Consider the following 14726-nt stretch of genomic DNA (forward strand, 5'->3'; position numbering starts at 1 on the left):
CATTATAACAGTACAAGGTGACAAGTTGCACGACGTTTGAGACAAAAAAAAAGTAATAAACTGCCTTGCTTTCGAAACCCGTCTCTTCCACAAGCACAATTCAAAATGCCATCTTGCGTAAGCGCACAAAACCCCTGGTCCACCTTGATGCATGAGCTGCTTGGAGGCTAACGAAATGGGTTCAGCTTAAGTTGATGAAAGCGCAGTGAGCTATGGAAAGAAAAGTTATAGGTGTAACGTTAAGAGGCCGGAAGCGGGCAGAGTGGGTGAGGGAACAAACACTGGTTAACGACAACCTAGTCGAAATCAAGAGGAAGAAAGGGGCTTGGGCAGGGCATGTAATGCGAAGGCAAGATAACGGCTGGCCCTTAAGGGTAACGGAGTGGAATCCAAGAGAAGGCAAGCGTAGCAGGGGGCGGCAGAAAGTTAGGCTGGCGGATGAGATAACGAAGTTTGCGGGCACACGGTTGCCGCAGCTGGCAAAGGACAGGGTTAATTGGAGAGTCACGGGAGAGGCCTTTGCTCTGCAGTGGGCGTATAGTCAGGCTGATGATGATGATAATATGAATGTGAGGTAGGCTCCGTTTACCGTAGCCCGTAAAAATAAGGCGAAAAATTCAGGGGGCACTTTGACTATCTAAAGTGCGTAGAGGCGAAAGCGTTTTCCGCACCACTTTCAGTGCTTCTGTGGCACTGGTGGCGTCACATGTAATTGAGTACTAATTACTAAGTGGTGACAAATCACTAATTAATGGTTAATTACTGATTAATGCCTGAATACTAATTAACTGTTAATTAAGCTTAAGCTTAAGCTTCGCCTTTAGGAGTGGAACGCGACAGCGTGTTGTAGCGCTGCCAGGGAGTCCACGGAACGCCACCACCCGTTCGGCGCGAACGCAACGGTTTTTGAGGAAAGGAAATGGCGCAGTAAATCTCTGTCATCTCGGTGGACACCTGAACCGCACCGTATGAGTGAGTGAGTGAGTGAAGAAACTTTATTTCCGCCAGAAGAAGACCCGTGCCCCTCCGGTTCCGCACGCAGGCGTCCGGGGAGGGGCAGCGTCGCAGCTGGAAGACTAGCAACGGTATAGTCGCGCAGCTTCTGCTGCCAGGCGGGTAGCGTATCGTTGTATGCTAAGGTCGGCACTTCTGAGTATGGTCTCCCATTCCTCTGCATTATTGATTCTGCCATATCCTGGGGCACTGGGGCATCTCCATAGTATGTGTTCGAGTGTAGCGGTATGCCCGCAGAACTCGCACACCTCCGCATCCTCCCTCGTGTCACCTCCTGTCCAGCTCCTCCAGAGCGGGGATGCGAAGTTTCTAGCTTGGAGTCTTCTCCAGTCATAGGCCTCAGCCGAGCTAAGCGATCTATCCGGAGGAGGATAGATCCTTTTGTTCTTTTTCTGAATGTCGATCTGTGATGCTATTAAAGGTATTGGTATGTCCACCGAGATATGTGAGACAGTTACTGCGTAATTTTCTTTCCTCAAATACAATTTTCATTTTCTTCATTACGGGCCATCTTCGTCTTTCTTCTTTCACTCCCACTTCCTCCGTTCCTGTACGGTGCTGCACCGTATAGGAACGGAGGAAGTGGGAGTGAAAGAAGAAAGACGAAGATGGCCCGTAATGAAGAAAATGAAAATTGTATTTGAGGAAAGAAAATTACGCAGTAACTGTCTCACATATCTCGGTGGACATCCTCAAAATTCAGGGGGGGGGGGGGTGCACTTTTTTGACCTAAAGTGTGGTCACTGATGTGTGGTTTAGATGTTAAGCTTCGCCTCTAAGAGTGGAACGCGAGAGCGTCTTGCAACGCTGCCAGGGAGTCCATAGAACGCCATCGCCCATTCGGTTCTACGCCTCGCTCGTCGGTAAATTGGTTTTTGAGGAAAGGAAATGTATTTCTCTCTCATATCTCGGTGGACACCTAAACCTCGCCGGAAGGGAAGGGAGGAGGATGGCAGTGAGCGAAGACACCGTATTCACTAGACGTGCCTTTGTTCATTCCAAACCATCGAGCTGGCATGGCGGAGTGGATAGCATGCTCGTCTCGCACTCCGAAGACCGGGGTTCGATTCCCGAGCTCGACCAATTTCTTACTAGGTTTTATTTATTTATATGGCCTGACTAGAGAAGTTAATTAGGCTAAATGGGTAATTAAGCAATTAACTAAGCTCAGTCCCACTTACTTGGAGCATCACTATATGGTCCCTTCAATTGATTGCATGGTTACTAGCCAAAGTACAATTGACCCCGTTTGAAATTGGCGCACTGTGACGTCACGACCGTTTCGACCAACTGAAAAGCGTGACATTCTCTGTCGACAACTGCTGCTTACAACGATGAGACATTAAAGGCTTTCGCCTTAATATTTGCATAGAAGACAGGTGCAATAACGCACTAGCATGCGCTACAGTACAGTACGTGACACCCAAAGAAGGGCTGCGGCCAAGCAAATGACACTTTTTTTATTTACATGAACACGGAAGAAGAGGTTGGTGCACATAGCGGCTCCAACTACTCCATTTTTTCCTTGCTGAGCGCGCGGAGCCCGAGCCGCGTGCCCATTGACGTGTTCCCTCGGGCACGAGAAGAACACGTATATTGGAAGCGACAGACCACAGACGTGCAGTGCGCTCGCTAGCGGTATACCATACGCGCTGGCTCCATCGACAGCAACGAGGAAGAACCGGCCTCAGTAGGCAAGCAACTCTAATTTTCAGCGTCAAGAAGACGGCTGAACGCCGAAATGCAATCTTCAACCCGGTCACAGGAGCTCTGTGCGGAGGCTTCTCAAACTGCAGCTGAAAGGGCGCGGCCAGCAAGATGGGAGAATGACGTCGTCGACACGTTCTGCCACATCAACGACGTCTTTAGGAGGTTCGACCACGTCGGAACGTTCGCCGAGTTTCTGCTCAATCATCGTCACACGTTCCCATATTCATACGGTGGGTGCATTGCAAATTTCATAAACCCAGTGGCTTTCGAACGGTGCGGAAGGTGGAATGCCCTGCTAGAGGAAGACTGCCTCTGGGGCTCGTTCGGATGCCCCCCATGGTATGCCGGCGAATACTCGGAGGCAGTCGAAATGGCCCTCGTCCGCGCCCTCGGCCACGACTCGGCAGTGGCAGTGGGCGCCATAGGACTCGATTACACCGAGGGCCGATGGACCGACCGCAAGACACAAAAACATGCCTTTAAGAGGCAGCTGGTTTTGGCTGCTGAAAGGCGCCTTCCCGTGGTGCTGTATTCCCGCAGCGCGACTCAGGACACCGTGGGCATAATTAGAGAGACTGTTAAGTGTGACCAGCCATTACACCTCGAGGGCTTTGCCGGCACCTGGCTAGAAGCAAAGTTTTGGCTGGAAACTTTTCCCAACATCTACCTCGGCCTCACGCCTGAGGTAGGGTTCCCGGGTCGTGAGCATCTCGAAGAGGCTGCCCGCAGCATTCCACTTGATCGGGTGCTGTTCGAGACGGCGGCGCCACAGTTCCTGCCTTTGGTACAAGCGCGGTGGCTTGCGTGCTCGCATCCCGGTATGGTCGTCCATGTGGCTCTCGAACTGTCCCGTATTCGGGGCCTACAAGTCGAAGAGGTAGTAGCCGTCGTTCGCGAGAACACTAGGCGCTTCTACGGCGTCTGACTTTGTGAAAATGTAATTTCAGTGCGGTGTTACTGTTTTGTTTCGTTCATGTTTTGGTTAAAAGTTTGCGCGAGTTTAGGTTGAAGAGTGGACGAACCAGTGTTTGTGTGGGGAGTTTGCTTCGATGTAATCACCGCACTATGAGTGAAAAAAATGACCTCGCCGATTATTAATCGCACTCTTCGGCGCCTGACTTTGTGAATATGTAATTATAGTGCGTTGTTAGTATTTTGCTTCGTTCATGTTCAGGTAAAAGTTTGCGCGTGTTTATGTTGAAGAGGACGAACCAGTGTTTGTGTGAGGAGTTTGCTGCTAATGAGTGAAAAAATGACCTCGCAGGCTATTAATGGCACTTGTACGGCGTCTGACTTTGTGAATACGTAATTATAGTGCGTTGTTATTTTGCTTCGTTCATGTTCAGGTAAAAGTTTGCGCGTGTTTATGTTGAAGAGTGAACAAACCAATGTTTGTGTGGGGAGTTTGCTGTGATGTAGTCACCGCGCTAATGAGTGAAAAAATCGCTTCATATATTATTAATGACACTTCTACGACGTCTGACTTTGTGAATATGTATATAATTCCAGTGCGGTTTTAGTATTTGAATATGTATACAATTCCAGTGCGGTGTTAATATTTTGTTTTGCTCGTGTGTAAGTAAAAGTTTGCGTGCGGTTTTAGTATTTGAATATGTATATAATTCCAGTGCGATGTTAGTATTTTGTTTTGCTCGTGTGTAAGTAAAAGTTTGCGTGTGTCTATGTTGAAGAGTGAATGGGCCAGTGCTTGTGTGGGAAGTTTACTGCAATATGATTACCGCGCTGATGAGTGAAAAATTGAGGGGGGCACTTTGCTGACCTAAAGTGCGGTGAGGCGAAAAATGTACAAATCTACGCCACCTTGGGGGATTCCCCTCAGCTTCGCCTCTAAAAGTAGAACGCGACCGTGTCTTGCAACGCTGCCAGGGAGTCTACAGAACGCCTTCGCCCGCTCGGCTGTACGCCTTGCTCGTCGGTGAATTGGTTTATGAGGAAAGGAAATGTATCTGTCTCGCATATCTCGATGGACACCTGCACCTGACCGTAAGGGAAGGGAGGAAGATGGGAGTGAACGAAGACATCGTATTCACTAGACTCGCCTTTGTTCTATCCAAACCATTGAGCTGGCATGCTTCCGGCAGCCGAGCTGAACGGATCGCAGGGTCATGGGCTCCAGCGGAGCAGCGATAGCGGCCTTTGACGGCCGCGGAAACAGGATCGATGACTGCGGTGATAAGGATTACCAGATTATTTTGCCGACACTGCCAACAGGACGTGTTGCTTTCAACACCGTTTTTCTTCACGGCGACGTGCGAGCGAGGCCGTTCCGGGTCGAGGATTTCCGAGACGCCCTGGCCGAGACCGGTACGCTCCCCGACGTGGTCGCGTTGGGGGCGTACCAAATCAACCACGTGTGGGCGGTTACCCTGCGGAACACGGAGGCAGCAAAGAAGTTGCTCGCCTTCAACGAGCTGCAAGTTAAGAAACGCCGCTGCCTTATTATCGACCCGGAAGACCAGCAGGTAAAGCTGCGGCTACACTGGATGCTTCACGGTGTGGCCGACGACGACATTCGGACGGCATTCGCGGCGTTTGGCAAAGTGACCGACGTTACGCGTGAGCGGTGGCGGATACAAGGCGTCAATGACAAGAGCTCAACGACAAGAACGGTCCTACTGAAGTTGAAGCCCGGCTTGAAAGTGGATGACCTGCCACACCAGGTACGTGTCGCCGGAGAGTTGGCTCTTGTCGTAGCGCCTGGGCGTCCAATGTAGTGCTTGCGCTGCCATGGTACAGGCCACGTGCGGCGTGAATGCAAGGTTCCCCGCTGTACGAAATGCCGGCGGTACGGCCACGCGGATAATGAGTGTGTCCGCACTTACGCGGTGGCTACGGGCGGGGCGTCGAAAGACGACTCTGCGGAACTCCTGATGGATGTAGTCGAGGCTGAAGAATCGGCGAAAGGCATAGAGGAACCCGAAACGCAAGCAGGATCGACGGGCTCTTCGATGCCGGACGCAAGCCGATGCCGGACGCAGCAAGCCGATGCCGGACGCAGCGATGCCGGACGCAAGCCTGAGGGGGCAGAACCTACTAGAAAGGAGACGGAGGCGTCGAGCGGTGAAGTAAGCATGCCAGCGCTCCAAGAAACCGAGCCAGCGACTCTGACCGAGGAGAACCTTGACCAGAGCGGCGCCCGCACGACCGGCGTCCCTGCCCCAGCGAAGCGGCCACACGCCCAGACCGGAACCGAAGACGACAAGGCGGAAGCCCCCAGCGTCGAAGAGCCGCCGGCAAAAACGACCCAAGGACGGCGGTCGTCCATCCGGCCACGATCAAATGTGTCGACGGAGAGGAGAGCCCTTGACAAGCCGCCCCCGCTGCCAGGCCTGGCACCAGCACCGGATGGCTCCGGTGTCAACGATGTCGTCTAGCCAAGCGCTAGACGTGAGGGGTAAGCACCATGTTCCCGGCCTCTTTCTTCTGCATTAAAATGGCTCATGCGTTCCCCATGAAAGTCGGTACACTTAATGTCAGGGGACTGGCAAGTAAGAAGAAGCAGAGCCAGGTGTACCGCCTTTTAACTGAGCACGACATTGACGTACTGGCAGTGCAGGAAACGAAAATTGACGGGGAAGAGGAGACCGGGAGCATGGTGAGACGTTTCACGTCTAGGTTTTTTGCAGTTGTCGGCCACGCTGTAGGAACGTCTGCGGGTTGTGTCATCTTTGTAAAGAATGTACCGGGACTTGAGGTTCAGGCATATACGGCGTGTCCTTCGGGTCGATTTGTTTTGGTTGACCTCCTGTACGACAAAACATATTGGCGCATCATTTGTGTGTACGTCCCAAATGCGGTGGATGAGAGGACAGCGTTTTTTCAACGCGTACAAAAGCACTTCAGTTGTGAGAAATGCCTGATCGTAATGGGTGACTTCAATTGCGTCCTGAGGGGCTGTGACAAAACCAGTGCAAGGGCATTTAGGGACAGAAGCACTGAAGTACTCTCAGAAATTATAGACACGTGCAACCTCGATGATGTGGCCGAATGTTTAGAAGGCGAGCGTTGTGTGAGACTCACCCATTTTCAACGGTCAAGCCATGCACGGCTAGATCGCATTTATGTGTCACCGAACGTTATTTCAAAATGCAGTAGCTACAATGTAGTACCGGTATCATTTTCGGATCATTGTTTAGTGAAGTGTGGGATAGGGACAAAGAAACGAGGAAATCAGTTTTCTTGGGAGATGTGGAAATTAAATAATAAGCTCATTACAGACGACATCTTTAGCAGGAAAGTAAACGAAGAAATCAGTAAATTAAAGCCGAGCGGGGAACTGAAAGTATGGCAGCAGTGGGAACTTTGCAAACAACAAATAAAAATAGCAGCAATCGAAAGGTCAAGCTGCATACGACAAGAGGAGAAGCGTGAGGAGGACAATTTAAGATCTTTACTAGCTAGACTTCTCGAAAGAGAAAGCGAAGAGCCTGGCAAATGGATGGATGACATTAGGAAAATAAAAAACAAGATTGAACTCTTTGACGAAGAACGCTATCGTGGCGCACTGGTGCGGGCTAGGGCGCAAGATATAGCTGATGGGGAGACACCTTCAAAACGAGCACTAGTAATGGAAAAAACGCATGCTCAACGAAACCACATTGAACAGATTGAATGGGGCGGGGCGTTATCTGGAGAAAGCGGGCATATCCAGCAGGCATTTCTTGAATATTATCAGGCGCTGTTTGCAAAGCAAGAAGTGGATGTGAGCGCATTCAAGGAAAAGTTTCTTGGCGCTTTGCCGCGATTAGATGACGAACAGAAAGAAAGGCTGCAGCTGTCGATAACTGCGTCGGAGGTCGAGCAAGCGATAGAAAATTTGAACTTGGGAAAATCTCCTGGACCTGATGGGTTAAGCGCCGCTTTTTACAAAGCATATAAACGCGAAATAGTGCCAGTACTGACAGCAGTTTTTAACGAAGCCTACAAAGAAAATGAATTGCCCCCGTCTTATGGTAAATCCCATACAGTGCTAATCCCTAAATCCGATGACGCAGAAAAGTTAAAGCAGGTCACAGCATATCGTCCTATCGCCCTCACAAACGTGGATTATAAAGTTTTCATGAAGATTTTAGCCTGTAGACTACAGTCAGTAATTCAGGATATAGTCGGTCCTCACCAGACGTGTGGGATCAAGGGACGCTCTATTGTTTCCAATATTCATAAAGCGAGGTGTGTGCTGGAATGTTGTGATTACACAAATAGCTGTGTAGCCATCCTTCAGCTAGATCTTGAGAAGGCATTCGATTGTGTTTCGCACGATATCCTGTTCTGCATACTCGACCATGTGAATTTAGGGTCCATTATTTGTGAGGGAGTGGCCTTGGCGTACCGGAGCTGCACGACAAGATTAATTGTAAATAAGAGTTTGGGGGCCCCCATTAGCCTGCAGCGTTCGGTGCGCCAGGGTTGTCCCCTCAGCCCTCTTCTATTCTGCATTTACATTGAAGCGTTGTGTTTGAACATCATGGAAAGTGAAAAAAATTCGAGGATTCCAGCTACAGGCAGCAGAAGTTAAGCTGCTGGCTTATGCGGATGATGTCGCGGTGTTCACAGTGAACCGGGAAGGTATAACCGAGGCCGTGGCATGCGTAAAAGAATTCACCAAGATCACCGGTAGTAAAGTGAATTGGTCAAAGTCCCTGGGGCTTTGGCACGGAGAATGGCCAACGAAGCCCGGCAATTTTGCAAACGTGTCCTGGGTGACGACCCCAGTAAAGTACTTAGGCGTTCCACTGGACGGTTATCGCGATAGCGATTCGTACTGGAAAGCACAGACGCAAGCCACGCGTGAAAAGGTGGAAAGGTGGAAAGGGCGACACCTTTCAATTTTCGCAAGGGCCACAGTGTGCAATCTGTTTTTTATGTCTAGGCTGTGGTACGTGATGCAAGTGTTGCATTGTGCAAGGATGAACGTACAGAGACTGCACCGGATCTTTGCCGTTTTTGTGTGGGCTGCGGACTGGGAACGCTGTAGCCGGACCAATTTGTTTAGGCGGGTGAAGGATGGCGGCCTGAGTCTGGGACACTTATTTCTGCGGCAGATTGTAAGCAGATTTTGTTTTGTGCGCGGTGTAAGCGATCCGTTTTTGCGCACTGTGTGCCAATTAAGGCTCGGAAATGCACTGCCGGACTTTGTTGTCACAACCGAACGTTTCTCGGGACGTATTTTTGGTTACTTTATAGAGGTTGTCGCGAGTGTTCGATTCCTGTCTGTTCGATTTTCGTATGAATATTTATCTTCTGTTAGCAGGAAGAAGTTGTATAAAGATTTGTGCGATGTAGTTCTTCCACAACCTATGTACAGGGCCTTATACAATGGAGGCCAGGGACGCGACGTACTTAAGCGTGTGAAGGCGATGCAGGTGCCGCCAAGTGCAAAAACTTTTTTCTTTAAATTACATACCGGAACACTACCAGTAAAGGAATTCTTGGAAAGGAAGCAGTTATTTCTACCTTGGGGATCACATTGTTTAATTTGTAAACAACGAGAAACAATAGACCACGTTTTTTTGCACTGTTGGGAGGGGGTATACTTTTGGGACATCTTGCAACGGACTTTAAAAAAGGAATTTCCGCTCGACGCTCATGGTATTCGGTACTTGCCTGTAGAGAGTGAGGATGGGACACCATTCGACCTCATTATGCTAATGGGCCTCCATTGTCTTTGGCGCTCCAGAATGGCAGGATATCATTGCGATCCTGATGCACGGCCAGCACGGATCTATTTTCGGGAGTGCATGCATAAGTATATTGAAGTTCAGAAACTTGCTCCTGAAGCTCCTGAGTGGCTCGAAAGAGTCGAGCCTTTGGTGACGCTTAAGGAGTTTTAATATGATGAAGCCACGCACCCCCGGGCGGATAGTGTTGTTAATTATTGCTCATTGCGCTCTGTAAGTGTATTTGTGTACTGTGGTTCTTGCCGAAGTCAGGCAATAAATAAAAAAAAATAAAAAAAAAGCTGGCATGGCGAAGCGGTTAGCGTGCTCGTCTCCCACTCCGGAGACCCTGGTTCGATTCCCCAACTCGACCAATTTCCTACTCGGTTTTATTTACTTATCTGGTCTGACTAGAAAGGTTAATTGGGCTAATTAGTTAATTAACGAATTAACAAAACTCAGTCCCACTTACTTGGAGCATCACTATACCATCCCTTTAATTGGTTGCATGGTTACTAGCCAAAGTACAATTGGCCCCGTTCGAAATTCGCGCACTGTGAAGTCGCGACCATTTCGACCAATTGAAAAGCGTGGCATTTCTGTCGACAACTCCTCCTTACAAAGATGAGGCATTAAAGTCTTCCGCCTTAAAATGACCTCGCAGCTTATTAATGGCTGCCTGTCCTGCCTTGCCGCTTGATGGTGGTAGTTCCCACTTATGTTGGTCGTACTTCGGATGATGATGATGATGAAAACTTTATTTATAACAAGGGAGTTTTGGACATGTCGGTCCTTGGGCCCCCGCACGGCCCCACTGCACTCAAACGTTCATGTCCCGGAGGCTCATGACGCTGGCAGCCCGGCCGGTGGCGATGGCTTGCTTGGCCGGGTCCTCGGAGCGCAGTAGGGTCTCCCAAGCCTCCCATGAGGTAAGGTGCTCCAGGCCCCGCGGGGGAGGATCCGCCGGGCAGAGGAAAAGAATATGGTCGAGGGTGGCTTTGGGGTGGTGGCAGAGGGTACAGGAAGGGTTCGTGTGGACTGGGTGATATCGCGAGCGTATATAAGGGGAGGGCAAAGTGCGTGTTTGGAGCCGCCTCCAAAGTGTCTGATGGTAATTGTAGAGGGAAGGATGAGGTGGGGGGTAGAGCCGACGCTCGGCTTTGTAGGCCTGCGTCATTTCACTGAATGAGTGCATGCGCTCCCGCGAGAACCCCAGGTCGGAGGCCGCCGGTGCCCGGTTGAGAGAAGCTCGGGCTAAAGCGTTGGCGGCCTCGTTTCCGGGATTCCCGGAGTGGGCAGGCCTCGCTTCTATTATTTTTGAACAACCCACGGAAGGAATTAGAACAAAAGTTCATGTTATTTTTTTCTTCCGCTGGTGATAATACGTAGCACATAAGGAGGAATAGCACCTCGGGAGATATATCCCAACGTGCTATCAATAATTTCAGTTATGTGGATTGCAACGCAGGAAGAACTTAAATGCGCCGGAAGTAACGTTCTCTCGCAAAGCTGTGACTCGTTATACCTACCCTGTCGTTTGCTAAAAAAAATGAAGATTCGTTTTCGAGGAAAGGAAATGGCGCAATAACTATCTCGCATCTCGGTGGACACCCGAATCGCGCCACAAGGGAAGGGTGCAAGGAGGGAGTGAAAGAAGAAAGAAAGAGGTGCCGTAGTGGAGGGCTCCGGAATAACTTCGACCACCTGGTCATCCTTAACGTGCACGACATCGCACAGCACACGGGCGCCTAAGTAGCACTGGCGATAACTCCAGGCTTGTACCTTTCCTTCCCCAGCGCTCTTAGCGCTTTTTGTAGCGAAAGCTACATCGGCCACAAATTTGCAATTTCGCTGTGGCGGTGCGCCGAGGAGGCACAGAGATCGACCTTGAGCCGTTGCGTAGCAACCGCCGCAGCTGGCGGACGCCACGCCGTCTGGCATGACGTCACACCGCGTGCCTCGCCGCGGAGCCGCCGCCGCCTTTTAGTATGACGTCACACCGCTTGCCTCGTCATTACGCTCGCCTCCGCTCGCTTTGCCAGCTGTGTCGCATGCCTGCTTTCGCTACGCGTATCCTGGCATAGCCGAGCTAAGCCACTGCCAATTTTTCTTCCCTTCTACTCATACACCCCCGAATGTTTCTTCTGTAGGCCTCAAGAGCCACATCCGACCATATTATGCTCATCTGCTGACAACTGCCACCACCTGCCCAATGGGCCCTCGCGGACTCGGAGGGGTGGGAGGTCGTGGTATCTAACTTGACCCACAGGAGGGCGGTGCTTTGACGGGTGCGGCAGCCGCTCTACACGTACGATTTGCAATAAGTGAAACGTGAACAACACAATTGAAATATGAACAGAAAAATTGTAGGGGACCCTTAAGCTCCGCCTTAATTCGCACATAACACAATTCTCAACTTTACATTTTTAGATCCCTGGGAGTCCTCAAACTCTCCTGGCGCAGTGGTTAAGATTGGTTTATGGTTGGTTTATGGTTGGTTTATGGGGTTTAACGTCCCAAAGCGACTAAGGCTATGAGAGACGCTGTAGTGGAGGGCACCGGAAATTTCGACCACCTGGGGTTCTTTGACGTGCACTGACGTCGCACAGTACACGGGCCTTTAGAATTTCTCCTCCAAAGAAATTCAACCACCGCGGCTGAGATCGAACCCGCGTCTTTCGGGTCATCAGCCGAGCACCATAACCACTGAGCCACCGCGGTGGCTGGAGTGGTTAAGAGATGATCTGCTGCCCAGCTATGGCAGATGTTCCCAGTGGCAGGTATTGTGTAGCCCTGGTTGGTCTTCTCGAGCGACCAATCAGTGATTTCACTGCCACCTGCCATGCATGGTGGGCAGTTTGCTCACTATCCGGTGGGCAGGTTGTGATGACGCCGCAAGGTCACGTGACCTACAGTGACCCACCCGCATCCTGGGTTGCTCTCTGGGGACCACCTGCCAGGATGATTCTCGTAATTTCTCGCTCACAACGCCTACGCCGACAACGGAGACACTAGGTTTTCTGGTGAACAGGGCCTTTAACGCTGTTGCGTTAAAATGAGAAGAGCTTAGACAGTTTAAGCTCAATGCAAGGGCAGTTTAGTTTCCATTTGAAGGTGCGAAGACTGTCCTTCGGTAGTGACTATTCACCTTTGCTTGTACTTCTTCCCCAGGAGCTATATTGTTACGGTGCATAGTCGCGAGGCGAAGACGACGTTGTTTTGGACTCTGGGCAGTTGATGACGCAGAGGACGTGGCAGCTGGTGCTTGGAGCGACTCGGTTTGGTGTGCCTGCTGCTGAGCTAACCCCCCGTAATATTTGGTGGAGGTTGGAGGTGCTCGGTATCACACCGGGACCCTGCCCTGGACCTCCGCAGCGGTCGTCAGCTTCGAGCCATCACTATGCCGTCCAACCCACCTCCGGCCGCAGCATCACCACCAGCGCCGACCGTTGTCGTGGCGCAGCCTCGCGACCCGGGCACCTTTTGTGGCACCGATGACTTCGATGTCGGTTTGGTTTGGTTTATGGGGTTTAACGTCCCAAAGCGAATCGACTGGCTCGCCATGTATGAACGTGTCAGAAAGCACAACCGCTGCACAATAATATATGTTTGTGTTTCTCTGTTGGCACTGCAGCTTTCTTGTTCGCGTATCATTTGTTGCTGACAGTACTTGTCCTATGGCGTTTCGGCTCTTTCGAAACACAGCGTTCGCTTGTGCGCCTCCGGGCGGAGTCACGCGTGGTGTTCTGGACTCTAACCGCGTGCATTCAAAGTATGATTGACGTGCCACCTCTTTACTTCCCTTCATTACTTCATTACTTCCCTCGCGACGCAGTATATTATCGCTCTTTGCATCCTTCCCACGTCATATCTTCCACCACATTTCCGGCCTTCTCAACCTCTCCCTTTGTTCACTTTTTTATGCGAAGCATATTGCTAGAGCTACCACTCACGCCGTCGCCGTGGGACCCCCACGTGACACCGTGACGTCACACCACGTGACATCGGATGAGAGAGCCGGCCTCCACCTCGCGCCGTCGCCGTGGGACCCCTAGCCGTCACGCCACGTGACACCGTGACGTCACACCACGTGACATCGAATGAGAGAGCCGGCCTCCACCTCGCGCCGTCGCCGTGGGACCCCTAGCCGTAACACCCGCGCATTTCGAACGCGCGTTCACACTCGGTGTAGGTGAAACGCTCGCTCCACCGGGCAGGCAGACGCGGCTTCCGTGGCAATCCAGGCGCTCACCCAACGCGCGTCTCGGGGTTAGTCGGCGTTCTGCTGTAGCCATGCCGTTGTCTTCCCCCACGACGAAGGCTTCTCGTGGTTGTATTAAAATGACCAAGTATTCAACCAAGGAAAGCCATGTATTACCAAGCCTAGCCACTAATATGCTTCGCATTCCCCAGGCTTAGCCAAGCTGAGCCTCAGCAATTTTTTTTTCTTCCCCTAATCCCCTACTATCAGTTCTCGGAAACCATGACATTCCTGTTACCCCCTCCGCCCCCACCTTTTGGCTTTCTCTGAACTCGAGCCATCCCCCCCCCCTCCCCCTCCCCCCGCCTTGTCCTTCCTTAGAAATGCCCCCCCCCCCCCTTTCTTTCTCCTTCCAGTGCCAGCCCATTTTGTTTGCCTTGTTCTCACTTCCCTGTGCCACGCTGACTAATCCTCTTATCTGAGTTTTACAGGTCCACCCAGCGCCTCCCCCCCGTCGCAGCCCCTTCAAAGCCTTTGTTCATTACACATCCCCCGGATATAAGTTTTTCCACTATAGCAGCTTAACGAATCAAGATTCACCTCCCTCCCCTTCCTGACACGCATCCCCTCTCACACCACTTTCCTTCCCCCACCTGGGGCCTTCCTCCTCGGAACGAAGGCCCTATTTAATCCCTGCCAATGATGAACGCTTTGCCCAGACGAAGACAAGTCCTCTTGTCGAAACGTTGGCTCAAGCAACCTGAGGTTTTCCCCTCCATTGTTCATTTTGTGAATGCCACTCAATGTTGTTCCTGATACTGGTTCGTCTTTTTAGCCTGAGGGTACAAGATGTGAAATGCGAATGATCCTTCAGTGCTTTGATGAACCAGTGCCAACCAACTGAACCGGAGTACTTCAGTTAAGGTTGAAACAAATTCTTATAAAAACATAATTCTTATAAAAATATTGACCATTATTTCATGGCATTTTTTTTCTAGCTTACACAGAGGTCTGACGCAAAGTTTGGCTCTATCATGCAGTCTGACACGCTTGCATTCTTAAAGCGCCAAAACCAGTTTTTTGCTTCTTTCACCCAGCGCACAAACAAAAATGTATCCGCATAG

General features: G+C 50.9%; 1 protein-coding gene across 1 annotated transcript; it reads left to right on the top strand.

Moving 5' to 3' along the window:
- Positions 1-2755: 2755 nt before the first annotated feature.
- Positions 2756-3649, top strand: LOC149366492 (3'-5' RNA nuclease TATDN2-like). Its single transcript, XM_089571056.1, has one exon. It carries the CDS (start codon positions 2756-2758, stop codon positions 3647-3649), a length of 894 nt encoding a protein of 297 aa, XP_089427182.1.
- The last annotated feature ends 11077 nt before the right edge of the window (positions 3650-14726 follow it).

The sequence above is a fragment of the Amblyomma mixtum genome, chromosome 1, assembly GCF_055824585.1.
Source record: "Amblyomma mixtum isolate Tamu chromosome 1, ASM5582458v1, whole genome shotgun sequence".
NCBI lineage: Eukaryota > Metazoa > Arthropoda > Arachnida > Ixodida > Ixodidae > Amblyomma > Amblyomma mixtum.

What these genes read in the sequence shown, in the direction of transcription:
- LOC149366492 (XM_089571056.1), top strand. Translation starts at nt 2,756, where the DNA reads ATGCAATCTTCAACCCGGTCACAGGAGCTCTGTGCGGAGGCTTCTCAA.